At 42.3% G+C, this 16,167-nt stretch overlaps 1 protein-coding gene across 3 annotated transcripts in view; it reads right to left on the bottom strand.

The window, feature by feature from the left end:
- The window catches only part of ADAMTSL1 (ADAMTS like 1), an 855,592-nt gene that overhangs the window by 13,994 nt on the left and 825,431 nt on the right, over positions 1-16,167 (bottom strand). For all 3 annotated transcript variants that reach the window (XM_058565859.1, XM_058565860.1, XM_058565858.1), the window contains 3 exons: positions 11,418-11,630; positions 9,401-9,581; positions 6,195-6,402 (listed from right to left, as the gene is read on the bottom strand). In XM_058565859.1, the coding sequence (XP_058421842.1) occupies positions 6,195-6,402; positions 9,401-9,581; positions 11,418-11,630 (602 nt within the window). The remainder of the gene's footprint in view (positions 1-6,194; positions 6,403-9,400; positions 9,582-11,417; positions 11,631-16,167) is intronic.

The following is a 16,167-nucleotide window of genomic DNA, read 5'->3' as shown; positions in this document are numbered from 1 at the left end:
AAAAGATAAAGAGAAAGGAATCTAAGCATACCACAAAGGAAGAGAGCAAGAGAAGAAGAAAGGAACAGACAGCAACTACAAAACAGCCAGAGAACAATGAACAAAATAGCAGTAAGCACATACCTATCAATAATTACTTTAAATGTAAATGGACCAAATTCTCCAATCAAAATACATAGAATGGCTGAATAGATAAAAAACCAAACCCATCTATTTGTTGCCTATAAGAGACTCTCTTCAGATGTAAGGACACACACAGGTTGAAAGTGAAGGGATGGAAAATGGAAACCAAAAGACAGTGGGTGTAGTTATATCAAACAAAATAGACTTTAAAACAAAGACTGTAATAAATGACAAAGGGGTCAATCTAACAAGAGGATATAATATTTGTAAATATTCACGCACTCAACATAGGAGCACCTAAATATGTAAAGCAAATATTTACAGACCGAAAGGGAGAAATAAACAGCAATACAATAATAGTCAGGGACTTTAATACCCTGCTTACATCAATGGATAGATCATCCAGAAAGAAAATCAATAAGGAAATATCAGCCTTAAACAATGTTAGAACAGATGGACTTAACAGATATCTATAGAATACTCCATCCAAAAGCAACAGCATACACATTCTTCTCAAGTGCACATGGAACATTCTCCAGGATAGTTCATATGTTAGGCCACAAAACAAGTCTTAATAAATTTAAGAAGACTGAAATCATATTAAGCATCTTTTCCAACCACAATGGTATAAAACTAGAAATCAATTATAAAAATAAAACTGGAAAATTCACAGATATGTGGAGATTAAACAACATGCTACTAAACAACAAATAGGTCAAAGGAGAAATTAAAAGAGAAATAAAAAAAATACCTTGAGACAAATGAAAATGGAAATACAACATTCCAAAACTTATAAGATGCAGCAAAAGCAGTTCTAAGAGGGAAGTTCATAGTGATAAATGCCTACATCAAGAAACAAGAAAAATCTCCAACAACCTAACTTTACACCTCAAGGAACTAAAAAAAGAAGAGTAAAAAAGCCCAAAGTTAGAAGGAAACAAATGAAATAGAGACTAAAAAGATCAGTGAAACTAAGAGCTGGTTCTTTGAAAAGATCAGGTCTTACATTCAAGTCTTTAATCCATTTTGAGTTAATGTTTGACAAAACCTTTTATGAGGCCAGCATTGCAGTGATACCAAAACCAGACAAGAATGCCACAAGAAAAGAAAATTACAGGAGGGACATAGATAAAAATTCTCAAAAAACTGGGTATAGCCCATAGCTAACATCATATTCAATGGTGAAAAGTGGAAAGCTTTTCCCGTAATATTATAATATTATAAAAAAGACAAAGATGCCCACTCTTGCCACTTTTATTCAACATAGTATTGGAAATCCTAGCCAGAGCAATTAGGCAAGAAAAAGAAATAAAAAGGCATCCAAATTGGAAACATAGAAGTAAAACTGTGGCTATTTGCAGATGACATGATATTGTATACAGAAAACCCTAAAGACTCCATCAAAAAACTGTTACAACTAAAAAAAAAATTCAGTAAAGTTGTAGGATACAAAATCAGTATATAAAACCCTGTTGCATTTCTGTACACTAATAACGAACTATTAGAGAAATTAAGAAAACAATCTCATTTACAACTGCACCAAAAAAAATAAAATACCTAGAAATAAATTTAACCTAAGGAGGTAAAAGACCTGTACATGGAAAAGTAGGACATTAATGAAAGAAATTGAAGAAGATACAAATAAATAGAAAGTTATTCTGTGCGCACGGATTAGAGGAATTGTCCATACCACCCAAAGCAATCTACAGATTCAATGCAATCCCTATCAAAATTCCAATGACATTTTTCACAGAAATAGAACAAACAATCCTAAAATTTGTATGCAACCACAAAAGACCCCAAATAGCCAAAGCAATCTTGAGAAAGAATAAAGCTGGAGGCATCACACTCTCTGATTTTAAACTATATTACAAAGCTATAGTAATCAAAACACTTTCGCATTGGCATAAAAACAGACACATAGATCAATGGAACAGAATGGAGAGCCCAAAAATTGACCATATATGGTCAATTAATTCACAACAAAGGAGCCATGTATATACAGTGGAGAAACGATAGTCTCTTCAATAAATAGGTGTTGGGAAAACTGGACAGCCACATGCAAAAGAATGAAACTGGACCACTATCTTACACCACACACAAAAATTAACTCAAAATGGATTAAAGAGTTGAATGTAATATCTGAAACCATAAAATGCCTGGAAGAAAACATAGGTGGTAAGCTCCTTGACATTGGTCTTGGTGATGATCTTTTGACTTTGACATCAAAAACAAAGGCAACAAAAGCAAAAACAAACAAGTGGGACCACATCAAACTAAAAAGCTTCTGCACAGCAAAGGGAACCATCAACAATATGAAAAGGCAACTTACTGAACGGGAGAAAATATTTGCAAATCATATATCTGACAAGGGGTCAATATCCAAAATGCATAAAGAACTCATACAACTCAATAGCTACAAAAAAAAAAAAAAAAAAAGTTGAAAAATGGGCAGAAGATCTGAATAGACATTTTTCCAAATAAGACATACAGATGGCCAACAGGTACATCTTGAAAACATGCTCAACATCACTAATCATCAGGGAAATGCAAATCAAAACCACAATGAGATATCACCTCGCATCTGTCAGAATGGCAATTATCAAAAAGACAAGAGAAAACAAGTGTTGGCAAGGATGTGGAGAAAAGGGAACCCTTGTGCGGTGTTGGTGGGAATGTAAATCGGCGCAGCCACTATGCAAAACAGTATGGAGGTTCCTTAAAAAATTAAAAACAGAACTACCATAAGATCCAGCAATTCCACTTCTGGGTTACTTATCTGATGAAAATAAAAACATTAATTCAAAAAGATATATGCACCCCCATGTTCACTGCATCATTATTTACAATGGCCAAGATATGGAAACAACCTAAGTGTCCATTGATGGATAAAGAAGATGTGGTATATATATACAATGGAATATTATTCAGCCATAAAAAGAAGAGAATCTTGCCACTTGCAACAATATGGATAGATCTTGAGGGCATTATGCTAAGTGAAATAAGCCAAACAGAGAGACAAATACTGTATGATCTCACTTATATATGGAAATCTTAAAAAAAAACCAAAAAACAACCAAGCTCATAGATACAGTGAACGTATTGATGGTTGCTGGGGACGGGGGGGTGGGTGGGGGGGTGAAATGGGACAAAAGGTACAACCTTCCAGTTATAAAATAAATAAGTCCTTGGGACCGGCCCTGTGGCGCAAGTGGTTAAGTGCACGCGCTCCGCTGCGGCGGCCGGGGGTTCGCTGGTTCGGATCCTGGCCGTGCACCGATGCACCGCTTGTCAAGCCATGCTGTGGCGGCATCCCATATAAAGTAGAGGAAGATGGGCATGGATGTTAGCCCAGGGCCAGTCTTCCTCAGCAAAAAAAGAGGAGGATTGGCAGATGTTAGCTCACGGCCGATCTTCCCCACACACACACAAAAAATAATAAAATAAAATAAATAAGCCCTGGAGATACAATGTATAGCATGGTGACTATAATAATACTGTATTGCATATTTGAAAGTTGCTAAGAGAGTAGATCTTAAAAGTTCTCATCACAAGAAAAAATTTTTTTTGTAACTGTGTATGGTAACGGATTAAATAGACTTGTGATCATATTGCAATGTATACAAATATCAAATCATTATATTGTACACCTGAAACTAATATGTTATGTCAATCATACCTCAATAAAAAGAAATTCAGCATCCAAAGCTCTACTCCAGACCTGCCATATCAGAATTTGCATTTTTAACAAGATCCACAGGTGATTCACATTAAAGCTTAAGCTATACTTGCCTCGAGGGTTTTAGAAGAAAGAAGGCGGTGGGAGTTGTTTGAGGGGAAGGAAGGAGGAAAGACCTATATTTCTCTCTGTTAGGAAAAATAATCACTGAAAATGATCAATGTGCACTGTATGTCCCCTTGAATGACCTCAATGACACAAGGCAGAAACATCTCCCAAGTGCAGCCAGATCTGTTCCCAATTGTAATTCACAAACTGCCAATAAGCCTTGAGGGCCCAGAAGCAGAGCTGCCTTGGGCTGAATGAGAGCTATCAGAAGTGGGCTTTTCCAGGTTGGGGAAAGATGATATCCCCCAGGAGGGGAGCAAGGGGGAGCTCATGCCTCTTTGATTATGAAGCACATACATTAGGTCACTGGCAATAAGAGGGGCTTGGCAGAGGCGCCAGAAAGGAGCCTCCAGCTGAGCGTGTTGATTGGCCAGTGTTGAGCATTATCACCTGGGACACAAAAGGATTATGCGTTGCAAGTGAACTCTGTTGCTACATTTCTCCCAAATAACATTTGCTCTTCATTAGTGATGGCCACAGTGTCTTATAATAGGAAGTGCCAAGTGATTGTTTTTCAAAGAACATACCTTGGGGTGGGGATGGGGAGACATGAATGCAGTAACAAGTAGATAGCCAGTTCCAAAATGTTTCAGGGGCCGGCCCCGTGGCTTAGCGGTTAGGTGCGTGCACTCCGCTGCTGGCGGCCCCGGTTCGGATCCCGGGTGCGCACCTATGCACCGCTTCTCTGGCCATGCTGAGGCCGAGTCCCACAAACAGCAACTAGAAGGATGTGCAACTATGACATACAACTATCTACTGGGGCTTTGGGGGGAAAAATAAATAAATAAAGTTAAAAAAAAATGTTTCAAGTTGCTAACTGCACCCAAACATTGTCACATTAGTTCATACAGTTACACAAAGAATTAAGAACCTTGTGGTTGTTTTGGGGTATCCCAGCAGGTGAAGCTTAATGGTATGGTTCAGACATCAACCAATCAGAAACTATGCCTGACCAATCAGAACGGCCATCCTACCACTTAGCGTCAGCCTCTGACAAGCCACAATTACCACACGCTTGGGGGGTACCAGCTGATTATCATCCTGGCAGTCAGCTCTCAGATGCTCAGTAGGTCTCCCATAGGTTTTGAACACAGACTTTGGGAGAAACAGAGTATATGCAATTATATTTCGCCCAAGAATCACACCGGATTTTTTTTTTTGGTGCCAACAACATTCTAAAGCAGTGGAGTGGTCAGCTGAGTAGGACAACTCTTCTTTGGCTAAACAGAGGCCTGATCTACCCACACTGGGGAAAACCTAGGCCTCTAATTACAACAGGAGTTCCTGACTGGTGCTTAGTCTCCCCTGGCCCAGAAATGATGCGAGAACACTGGTGCGGCCACTCTCAGCACCGCCCCCACCCCCCCACGGCATCATGGGGTCTGTCATTGGTCAGGTTTGCTCTTCCCCACAGAGAATCTTCAGTTTGTGTTGATCTTTCAAGTCACAACTAAACAAAAACTTTTCTTTCCAGATGGAGTCATTGTGTTTCTTCCCTATATCCAGAAGAGGCTCCACTCCTACTGGGGTCAGATGAGCTCCCATTTCTGCTGTCTGTTGAGTCAACCTGGGACTTTTTTGGTTAACCTCTGGCAGAGAATGGAGAAAGGAATTGGTGGTTTCAAAGTGATCCAGCCAGGCTTCAATTCTTCTTGGCTTGGGACAGTGGTTCTCTACCCTGGCTGCACATCAGAATCACCGGGGGAGTTTCTAAAACTTGCTCATGCTTGGATCTCACCCCAGAGCAATTGACTTAGAATCTCTGGGAGCTGCAGCCTGGATATTGGTCTTTTAAAGAAGTTTCTCCAGTGGTTCTAACTGTGCAACCCAGTTGAGAACCCCTGGCCCAGAACAATGTTGCAGCTCCCAGATGGATCTCATCAGACTTCAAATCATTAGCTCTAGCATAGCCAGTGAGGAGAGCCTGCCTTACAGAAAATGAGAAGAAGGGGCCGCTGAGGGTCTGATGATCATCTGAGAACAAGAAGGCCTCTGGGTGGAGGCAAATCAAAAGGAGAAGTGTAATGGGTGTGGGAGGTGTGTTAGCGTTAGAGAAGAATGATCAGATCTGGGCTTTAGGAAGGATATTGAGTGGGGTTAGTTAATTGACAGATAGGATGTGAATGGTTAGTCATCACTGAGGAGGTGGCAGTGGTGTCATTTTACTTCCTACTGTGGCAGGGTCCACACCTTTAGATTTTCCTTTCAAATAAAAGCCTCTCACCTGGCCCCAGCTGGAGAAGGCCCACTCCACACAGAGCTGTTGGTTACAGGCCTGGGTGTCCACTGGCCGTTTGGCAAGCTGGGCGCACATGTCATTGGACACAGGAGTGGAGATCCCAGAGGCTTTCAGCTTCTGGCAGGTCACTCGGCGGGTCTGGACACCTCCCCCGCAGCTCCGGGTACAGGCGGACCAGGAGGTCACCATCCACCTGTGGAGAGGAAGAGGAGTCAGGGCAGCCGCAAAGGGCAGGCCTTGGGGAGGGGCACAGTGCCGCATACTCCCAGAAAAGTGCCCCCCACCCCTGCTCTCACCACACAGCTGCTAATTTGGGGGCTGCAGCCCTTTTCACAGTATATTCTTGACGTGGGAGACTGAAAATGGCCCCCCAAAGATATCTGAGTCAAATCCCTGGAACCTGTGAATGTTACCTTATTTGGACAAAGCGTCTTTGCAGACATAATTAAGGATTTTGAGATGATATTAGCCTACATTATCTGGCAGGCCTTCAATGCCATGACAAGTGTCCTTATAAGAGAAAGGCAGAGGGAGGTTCGACACAGACACAGAAGAGGAAGAGACAGTGAGACTGCAAAGGCAGAGAGGTTGGAGTGATGTGGCCACAAGCCAAGGGACACCTAGAGCCACCAGAAGGTGCAAGGCCAAGGAAGATTCTCCCCTAGAGCATTTGGAGGGGTGCAGCCCTGCTGACCTTGATCTTGGACTTCTGGCCTCCAAAACTGTGAGAGAATAAATTTTTGTTTTAAGCCACCACCTTTGCGGTAATTTGTTATGGTAGCCACAGAAACAAATACCCCTTGGAAATTGCCTAAAAAGGTGCATCTTGAAAGAATATTCTGAAGATCAGTTGCCTCAGCTTGATGTTGGCCCAAAAAGCCGTGAACTTGCAGGTGGGCACACCGGGGAGACAGTCAATTAGTTAGTTACACTGCACTGCAGTTCTGGTGCTTCCCAAAGGCACCCAAGCGTGTGGCAGAGGAGGGACAGTCTCCGAGGAAAGTTAGATCCAAACCTGTGCATCTCTGACCCAGGAGGCGATCTGGGTCTCACTGAAGCCAGCATTTCGTCTGCTAGGACTCACTGTATTTTCTACTTCGCCGTAACCCACGTCTCATTTGATTTTGTTTAATCCCTCTGAAGGCTGCAAAGTTCCCTCCAGCTTTCTGGAGCAGTTTCCCACCTCCATGCGTCACAGGCCACAGGTCTTATAAATAACTCTTAGAAGGCTGCATACGTGGTGAAAGTAGTTGTTCTCAGAACGTTAGGTTCCAACTGCTATTCGGATCCTCAGACGGGAGACTCACAAAGACTGTGACAAATGGCTTTTCTCATAAAGCCAAGCTGTAAGATGGGAAATCCTCTGAAGTCCTTGGTCCATATACAAACATGTAGGGGTTCTCTTTGCATGTCTGCATGCTGGGATAATTCTCTCCCCTCCTCAATGAGGAGGGGAAGGAGGGACAGTTTGGGGAAAATAGCAGGAAAAGACTAGTGCTTTTCAGCCATTTCATTTAATCTAGAAAAAAAATCCTTTGATTTTATTGCCTGAGAAAAAACTGATCTAAATGAAATGGTTGCAACAGTGAGCTGGATCAAAATGGGACTTCCCAGTACTATTCAAAAAGATGACCAGGGTGACATTTGTAGGCAAAGAAGGCTGGCAGGGAAACCAGTCAAAGGTGAGCCTGTGGCCACTGCCTAGTCCAGTGACACCACATCTGGCTCTCAGGAGAGGCAATTAGCAGGGATGGGGAACAAATTCTGTTTGAATCTGCATCTGTGACTTCTTTAGTTTGATGGAACTTCCCTGCTCAATTTGCCCTGGAGAGAGAGGACTGCGTGCAGATTTCCAACCCACAGGAGCAGAGCCACTTAGGAAGCAGCCACGAGGTGTTTTAAAGCTCCTAGGGGCACTGAAACCCAAGCAGACACAGCCATTATTTCATTTGCAGAAGTAAATGAGGCTGATTGACTCTGACCATCCCCACAGCAAATCAAAAAGTCCTTGGCATGTCCAAGACCTCTTCTTCATTTCATGCAACTTGGCAAGGGCAGTCTTCCAACCTCTTATATCCCTGGTGAATGTCAGGCCTGCATTTCAATCAACTTTTATTTCCAAATATACATTTCAGCAATTTTTCGGGAGCTAGAGTGGGGGGTTGAGAAAGGAGAGGTAGGGCTATGTTACAGTTCAGGCAGGGTATAAAAGGACATTAATCATTCCCGTGGAAGCCTTCCCGTCAGCAAGTCCAACTGCTGATATTAATGAGCGTGTTTCATATTTCATTGAGTCTCTCCTGGTTTCAGCTGCTCTTTATGACTCAGCTGGCAGAACACAAAGCTGTTGCCTAAGTAGTGTATGAAAGTCCCACAGATAGGCAGTAAAGGGGCCTTTCAGGGCTCAGCCAAGTCCCTCCAGGCTCAGGGCACCATGCCAGTGCCAACTCGAAGCCCATCCATTATCACTTCAGCTACTGCCTGAAGACTGGAGTGGGCTGCTCAGAGGGACCCATGGCTTCTCAAAGCTCAAGGAAGATATCAGAGGCAGAGACTGTGGGTGCCATTCTGGGCTATATAAGGGACCCAAGTGCAGAGAATGTATATCCAAAGTGGAAGCAACTATAGGAAATGGAGATTTATTTCAACTTTAGCAGGATGCAACCCTTTGTAGAAAAGAAGAGGATAAGATTTCCTCAACTAAACTGGAGTGGTGATGACACAGGTACTTAAAGTTAGAAGAAAGGGGAGGAGTTGGGGTATAGGCTGGTAATCCCTAGCCCCTGAGCACGCCAACTGCAAACACATTTCTTCTCTTACAAACAAACCAGAGAGCCAGTTTCTTCCTGCAGGAGGCAAGCTCTCTCTTGCCAGGGCCTGAGATGCTTCTGCTCCCTGAACAGACTCTTTCAGACACTTGGGAAGCCCAGGCAGTCTTTAGCTTGCTGAGTGGTGAGAGAATAAACAGAGCCAAGGGAGGAGGTTCATTCTGAGGCATGTTTTCTGCCCAGTGGAGAGGCCTGACAGGCCTGTGACTGTGGGAAAGAACAGCTCCTTGGACGGCAGGCCCCTCACCTACACTCAGTGTCTCTCCCGGGACAGGGCTAGACAAGGGCTGGCCATCAACTTGGCTCAAGTCAGGGCCCATCCTTGGGGGTGGGGAGGCCTGAGCCAGCATCTGGCACACTCACCGAGAAGGGCAGTCTCTCCGGTTGCAGGCGATGGGCTGCACAGCAGGGCGCACCTTCCCCGCACAATGAGCAGGGCTGACCTCCGTGCCATTCAGGAGACACCTCAGGCGGGGCTGCTGAACCCCCCTGTTACCACAGGAGGCTGAGCAGGTCGCCAGTCTGTCCACAGACCACCAGTAATCTGTCACAGAAGGAGGATGAGAGGCGAAAGAAGATAGCATTAGTGCCCACGTTCTCTATTCCTCCTGAGCTGGGCAGTGGGGGAGGGGTGAGCAGTGGGCATGAGGAGCTGTTACGAATGAGGCTCTGCCCCTCAGTAGGCTCCACTGCCAACCTATCCAGGCAAGTCACGTGGTCTCCAGAAGCCTCAGTTGGGTCATCCATACAATGAACACAACAGCCCTCACCTCATCAAGTTATGTGAGGACTGGACATAACGAAAATTAAGGGGCTAGTCCTGTGCCTGGCACATAGACTGTATCTACCAGTGGCCATAGCTCTTATTAGTTTATTTTATTTTTTTTTTTGAAGATTTTATTTATTTATTTTTTCCCCCCAAAGCCCCAGTAGATAGTTGCATGTCATAGCTGCACATCCTTCCAGTTGCTGTATGTGGGACGCGGCCCCAGCATAGCTGGAGAAGTGGTGCGTGCCCGGGATCCGAACCCAGGCCGCCAGCAGCGGAGCGCATGCACTTAACCGCTAAGCCACGGGGCCGGCCCAGCTCTTATTATTTTTAAACATACTTCCTAAAGTACTTTTCCTATTGGTTCACCAGGAAGTGACTTTATTTTTCAACAAAGAGATATAAAAATATCAGAGATACTTAACAATCATATTTAAGAGTGCAGATTCAGGTTAGACTTTGTAAATATTACAAAAAACAGCCTATCTAGAGAGTACTCATGTACATGAGACACTGATGTCAGTAAGGAAGGCAATTTCTTTGCATTTTCTATTTGGGGGTCTGGGACTCACTGGTAGGAAAGTTGTTAAGAATAAGAGTAGGTTGGTAAATTGCGAGTGCTTATTTGCAAGATTGTGTATTACGAATCTTGTAGATAGGCGCTGGCTTCTGGTTTTCAGCAGAGAACGGCTGGCTGGCAAGACAATGGAACATTTACTTTCCTGTCTGGAAAGCCAAATGGCAGGGGAGGATGTTTAAGGAGAAAACCCATGTGCTCAGAAAAATCTCCCTCCTATGGGCTATATTGGTACAAAAGTGTCCCTTCCCACAGAATCCTCCATTTTAGAATACATGCAGTAGAATTTTGCTTTCCCTAAAATACTACACGTAGGCCACACGTAGAACCAGCCTATGGAAAACTCAAAATCCTCATATAGTTTCTATAACAAGGCCAGTTTGGGCCCCTTTCCCACTGTTTTGGGCTCATTCACAACTCTTTCTTGGTACAGCCAATGCCAGGCCCCACCCAAGGGCTCTCCGACCTGCCAGTGTTCCTGGAAGGTTCGTGCATGAGCCACACGGGCTTCTTGGTCTGTTCTTTAACAGGGCCACAGGAAAGGTGCCTGGAAAGCACTCAGCATGTGATGTGTAGCTGAAGATTCTTCAGGATGATCAGCAGGTACTGGCACTCGCCCCAACTCTCCAGGGCAGGAGGCAGTAGCCAAGTGGTTCAGATCAAGAGGAATTTTTAAATCAAACCAACACAGAAAACATGCATTTTCTTAACACACTACTTTGTGTGAGTGTGTGTGTATGATCTTTACTAGTTAAACCAGCGTAAAGGAAATGCATTGGACTTTGACATATGGTGGTATTTCCTTGGTCCTGAGTAGCAAGGCCTGCTTATGACTCTTCCAGGTCCTGCCGGGATGGGCCTTGTGGCTCTTCTGAAGGGCCTTATTGCAGGGAAACATGGTTCAGCTTCAGTTTTCATGCTCTAGGAACCATGGGAGATTAGAAACCACTGTGTTCTCCTAGAGAATTAGATTCCCTAGTAGACTCCATTGTTCAAGAAATAAACCTGGCACCAAAGCCGGAAGGGGTTCTTACCTTGGATCACTAAAGAGGCCTTCTGCACAAGCATTCCTGCCTCATTCTGAGCAAGGCAGCTGAATTCCCCTTGAGACCCGCCACTAAGATTTGCAACCTGGAGAATCTGTCCAGCTGCCAGGATATGATGCGTCAGTCCTGTGACAGTGGCAACTGGCTGACCACCATGGAACCAGGTGATATTGGGGGTAGGGTGACCTTTGATGGGGCAGCCTAGAAGGAGAGGAAAGGAGGAGTAAGCCGTTGATAAAGCCCAAAGGACACATTGCTGATGAGTTGTTTTAGAGTCTCCATGGCTCTAGAGGCCATACGTACAATGTGGGCTTCCCCACGGCATTTTTCTTATGCTTCCCATTCCCAAGCAAGCAGGGGATGCTTTTATCCTCTGAGATTCTGGGAGGGTGACTATTATTCATTCAATTAAGTAAAAATTCTTGGAGAACACAAAAGTGCCTATTTCTATGTCCCTGCACTCACTTTTAAAAAATGAAGCAATTAATGTTCATCCATTGAACATTTTTTTCGGATTAATTAGTTCCTACACCGACTTTATACTGAAAGAAATTGCTTCTTCAGATACAATGAATTGGAAAAAAAATACATACTATATAATAATAGTTAAGAATCAGACTTCAATTGGTAAAAGTCTAATATCTGCCTCCATTTTATTCTTTATGTGATTTTCAAGCCAAAGTTTATCAACAGAGACTAGGAAAACAGTTTTAAACACTGACCTCATTTCTCTATAAGTCAAGAACTTTGGCCTTCTGACAACTCTTACCAAGCCTGCATCGGACATTTACAATATTATGTTTAGCTGCATGGTCACTGAACGTATTTCACATATTAAGAGTCAAAAATATTAAGCTGAGATATTATGTCTACTCAAGCTTTTGTAGCATAGAATTAGTAAAATAAACATTGCACTTGTGAGAGAAAACTCATTTTCTCTAAATTCAGAGTACTTGCTGAATCTGCTGATGTGTCCCTGGCAACCCGGCTTCCACAGAAAATTTATTTGGAGGTTTAAAACACACAATAAATCACCCAAAATAAACATAATGGAGGTTTCATGTCAGTTCAGTTAAAAACATATTGATTTGGTAGCTACTGTTCTGGGCACAGGTAAGAGAATTAAGACTATCTTCCCTCTTGCGAGGAGATCCTAGCTGGCATAGGATAAAAGAAAGCACACTAATAAAACTGAGATGTAAGGCAGAAAATGATGATATCTATGAGACAAAAAGATGCCCACCTGCACGGATGTGTGTGCCTATGGGTCTGTACAGAGACGGGATTTTCTAACATTGGCTTGTCTTCTATTCTGGGGGCGATACTGTTAGAATTTGTATAAGATGCAGAGTTAACAGAAGAAAGGCCCTTAGAGATCACCTAGCCCACCACCAGAGGAGGAAACTGAGGCCCAGAGATGTGAAGAGACTTTCCCAAGATCACGTGGCAGTCCTTCTGATTCCTTGCCTTGTCTCTTTCCTCCATACCTGCTACTTGTTCAGCTGGGCACCAGCAATTTACCTAGGCACCTTGTTACCTCCTTCCTTTGCTCTCTCCTTTCGTCCCCTTGTCCTTTTTCACATTTTCACTGTAATTGTCTACATTGAAGGGGTTGGAGCAGACTACTTTGAACAAAGGCCTGGAAAAGAATGCTAAAATTGACTACAGGAAGCTCAGTATGGGATAGAGCATTACAGGATCCAATTCTTCACTCCTCCCTGTATTGACTTGCTTTGCCATGTAACTTTGCAGTGCCCTCTCATGATAGGTGGGCTGTACTTTCCCACACCCTGACTTTGGGTTTGACTATGTGACTACTTTGGCCAATAAAAATGAGTCAGATGTTACACTAATAATGAACAATCTGAAAAAGAAGTCAAGAAAATAATTCCATTTACAATAGTATGAAAAATAATAAAATACTTAAGAATACTTAACCAAGGAAGTTAAAGACTTGTACCCTGAAAACCACAAAAAGTTGCTAAAGAAATTAAAACATAAATAGATGGGAAGATATGCCATGTTAATGGATTGGAAGACTTAATATTATTAAGATGTCAATGCTCCCCAAAGTGAACTATAGATTCAATGCAATCCCTATCAAAATCCCAATGAATTTTTTAATTTTCAGAAATAGAAAGATCCATTCTAAAATTCATATGGAATCTCAACAATCCTGAATAGCCAAAACAATCTCGAAAAAGAAGAAAAAAGTTGGAGGTTTCACACTTCCTGATTTCAAAACTTATTACAAAGCTACAGTAATTGAAACAGTATGGTACTGGTATAAACAGAGACATATAGATCAATGGAATAGAGAGCCCAGAAATAAACTCTTGCATATATGGTCAAATTATTTTCAACATGGATGCCAAGATCATTCAATGGGGAAAGGATAGTCTTCTCAATAAATGGTGCTGGGAAAACTAAATATCCACATGCAAAAAAATGAAGTTGGATCCTTCCCTTACATCATATACATAAATTAACTTAAAATGGATCAAAGATGTAAATGTAAGCATTAAAAGTATAAAACTCTTAGTAGAAAATACAGGGCAGAAGCTTCATGATATTAGATTTGGCAATGATTTCTTAGATATAATACTAAAAGCACAGGCAACAAAAGAGAAAATAGATAAATTGGACATTATCAAAATCAAAAGCTTTTGTGCATCAAAGGATGCTGTCACCAGAGTGAAAAGGCAACCCAAAGAATGGGAGAAAATATTTGCAAATCATAGATCTGATCAGGGAGTAATGCTCAGAATATATAAAGAACTCCTACAGCTCAACAACAAACACAAATAGCCAAATTACAAAAATGGACAAAAGACTTGAATGGACATTTCTCCAAAGATATACAAATGGCCAATAAGCACATGAAAAGATGCTTAACGTCTACTAATTGTTATGGACATGCAAATCAAAACCACAGTGAGTTACCACTTCACATCTATTAGGATGGTTACTATTAAACAAAAAAAAAACCAAACCAAAAACCCCAAAACAGAAAAGACCAAGTGTTGGCATAGATGTGGAGAAATTAGAACTCTTGTGCATTGCTGGTGGGAATGTAAAATGGTGCAGCTGCTGTGGAAAACAGTATGGCAGTTCCTCAAAAACTTAAATATAGAATTACTATATGATCTAGCAATTCCACTTCTGGGTATATACCCAAAGGAATTGGAAGCAGGGCCTTGAACAGCTATTTGTACACCAGTGTTCATAACAGTATAATTCACAATACCCATCAATGGATGGATGGATGAACAAAATGTGGTATATATGTATGATGGAATATTATTTGGCCTTAAAAAAGAATGAAATTCTGATATATGGGACAACATGGTGAACCTTGGAAACATTAATTTAAATGAGAGAAGCCAGACACAAAAGGACAAATGCTGTATGATTCCACTTATATGAGGTACCTAGTGTAGTCAAAGTCATAGAGACAGAAACTAGAATAGTGATTACGGGGCTGGGGGAAGAGGGGAATGGGGAATTATTATACAATGGGCACAGAGTTTCAGCTTGGGATGATGAAAAAGTTCTGGAGATGGAAAGCGTGATGGTTGCACAACAATGTGAATGTAATTAATGCCACTGAACTATACACTTAAAAATGGTTGAAACAGTAAATTTTGTTATGTGGATTTTACCACAATAAAAGAAATAAGGCAGATGTGCTGGTACACCAGTTCCAAATCTAGACCTCAAGAGACCATGCGAGTGTTTGCTTGCGCTCTTGTGCCTTTGCCATCACTAGTAGAAGAACATGCCTGGACTGGCTTGACGATCCCAAGAGGAGGATGAGAGAAATGTGGAGAACAGCCAAGTTACCCCAGCCAAACTCAGTGTAGATCAGCTGAACTCAGATCAGTAAGAATAAATGATTGTTACTTTAAGCCACTGAGTCTTGAGTTGTTTAAAATCAGCTTCTTTTTTTTTTTTTTTTTGTGGTGATAGCTAACTGATAAACTTAGAGAGAAGGGGCTTCCAGCAATTATCATTGGCCTATGGATCCAAGGGTTGGGATAGGGCAGAGTTTCTACCTGTGCGCTGACTCAGCTCTTGCCTGACCTGTATCTTCTTATTCAGATACTCAGGGGGAGCAGGCTCCCCAAAGCTCCTGGTGGCATCTAGGCATCGATAGGTTCTGAGGTCCATGGTAGTGTCCATGTCCTCCTACTACAAAATGGGGGTGGGAATGGCTTGGGAGAGGTGTATAGAAATCAGTCCACTGGGGATCTCCACCCCTTCCAGTCTCAAATGCAGTCTGGAGTCAGATGCTGATTTCATTTTCTAATAAAAAGCAGGTAAACTGTACATTTATTTAGGCAAATAGCGTGATTTGAAAAGTAAAGCTTGAAACAAAAACAGCTTTTCAGACTGACTTAAACAGGCAAATCTATATCTCCCTATCACATCTGCTTTGAAGGAAAAAAAAGGTGTCATATGCTGTTGAGATGCCTGGCTCCACGAATCATTCTGTTTGGTCAGTGGGGACAGAGCCCTGGTGAGGCTGACTAGATTCTGAGTTAATAAATATGAACCTTGCTATTCCCAAGAAAACAGGAAATATTTGGCCAGGGAATCTCTCATATTTAGCCCTAATCTTCATTTTTCCAACTCCATTAGGATTGATTTTCTGAGAGAGTATTTAGGCAGAAAAAGGAGCGGTAGCAGCCTCAGGCTGTTTTCTATGGCTGATGAAGTTACTAATCTGGGAGCCAGA

The sequence above is a fragment of the Diceros bicornis genome, chromosome 22 (genome assembly GCF_020826845.1).
Source record: "Diceros bicornis minor isolate mBicDic1 chromosome 22, mDicBic1.mat.cur, whole genome shotgun sequence".
NCBI lineage: Eukaryota > Metazoa > Chordata > Mammalia > Perissodactyla > Rhinocerotidae > Diceros > Diceros bicornis.
This window is presented reverse-complemented; position numbering and strand designations above follow the sequence as displayed.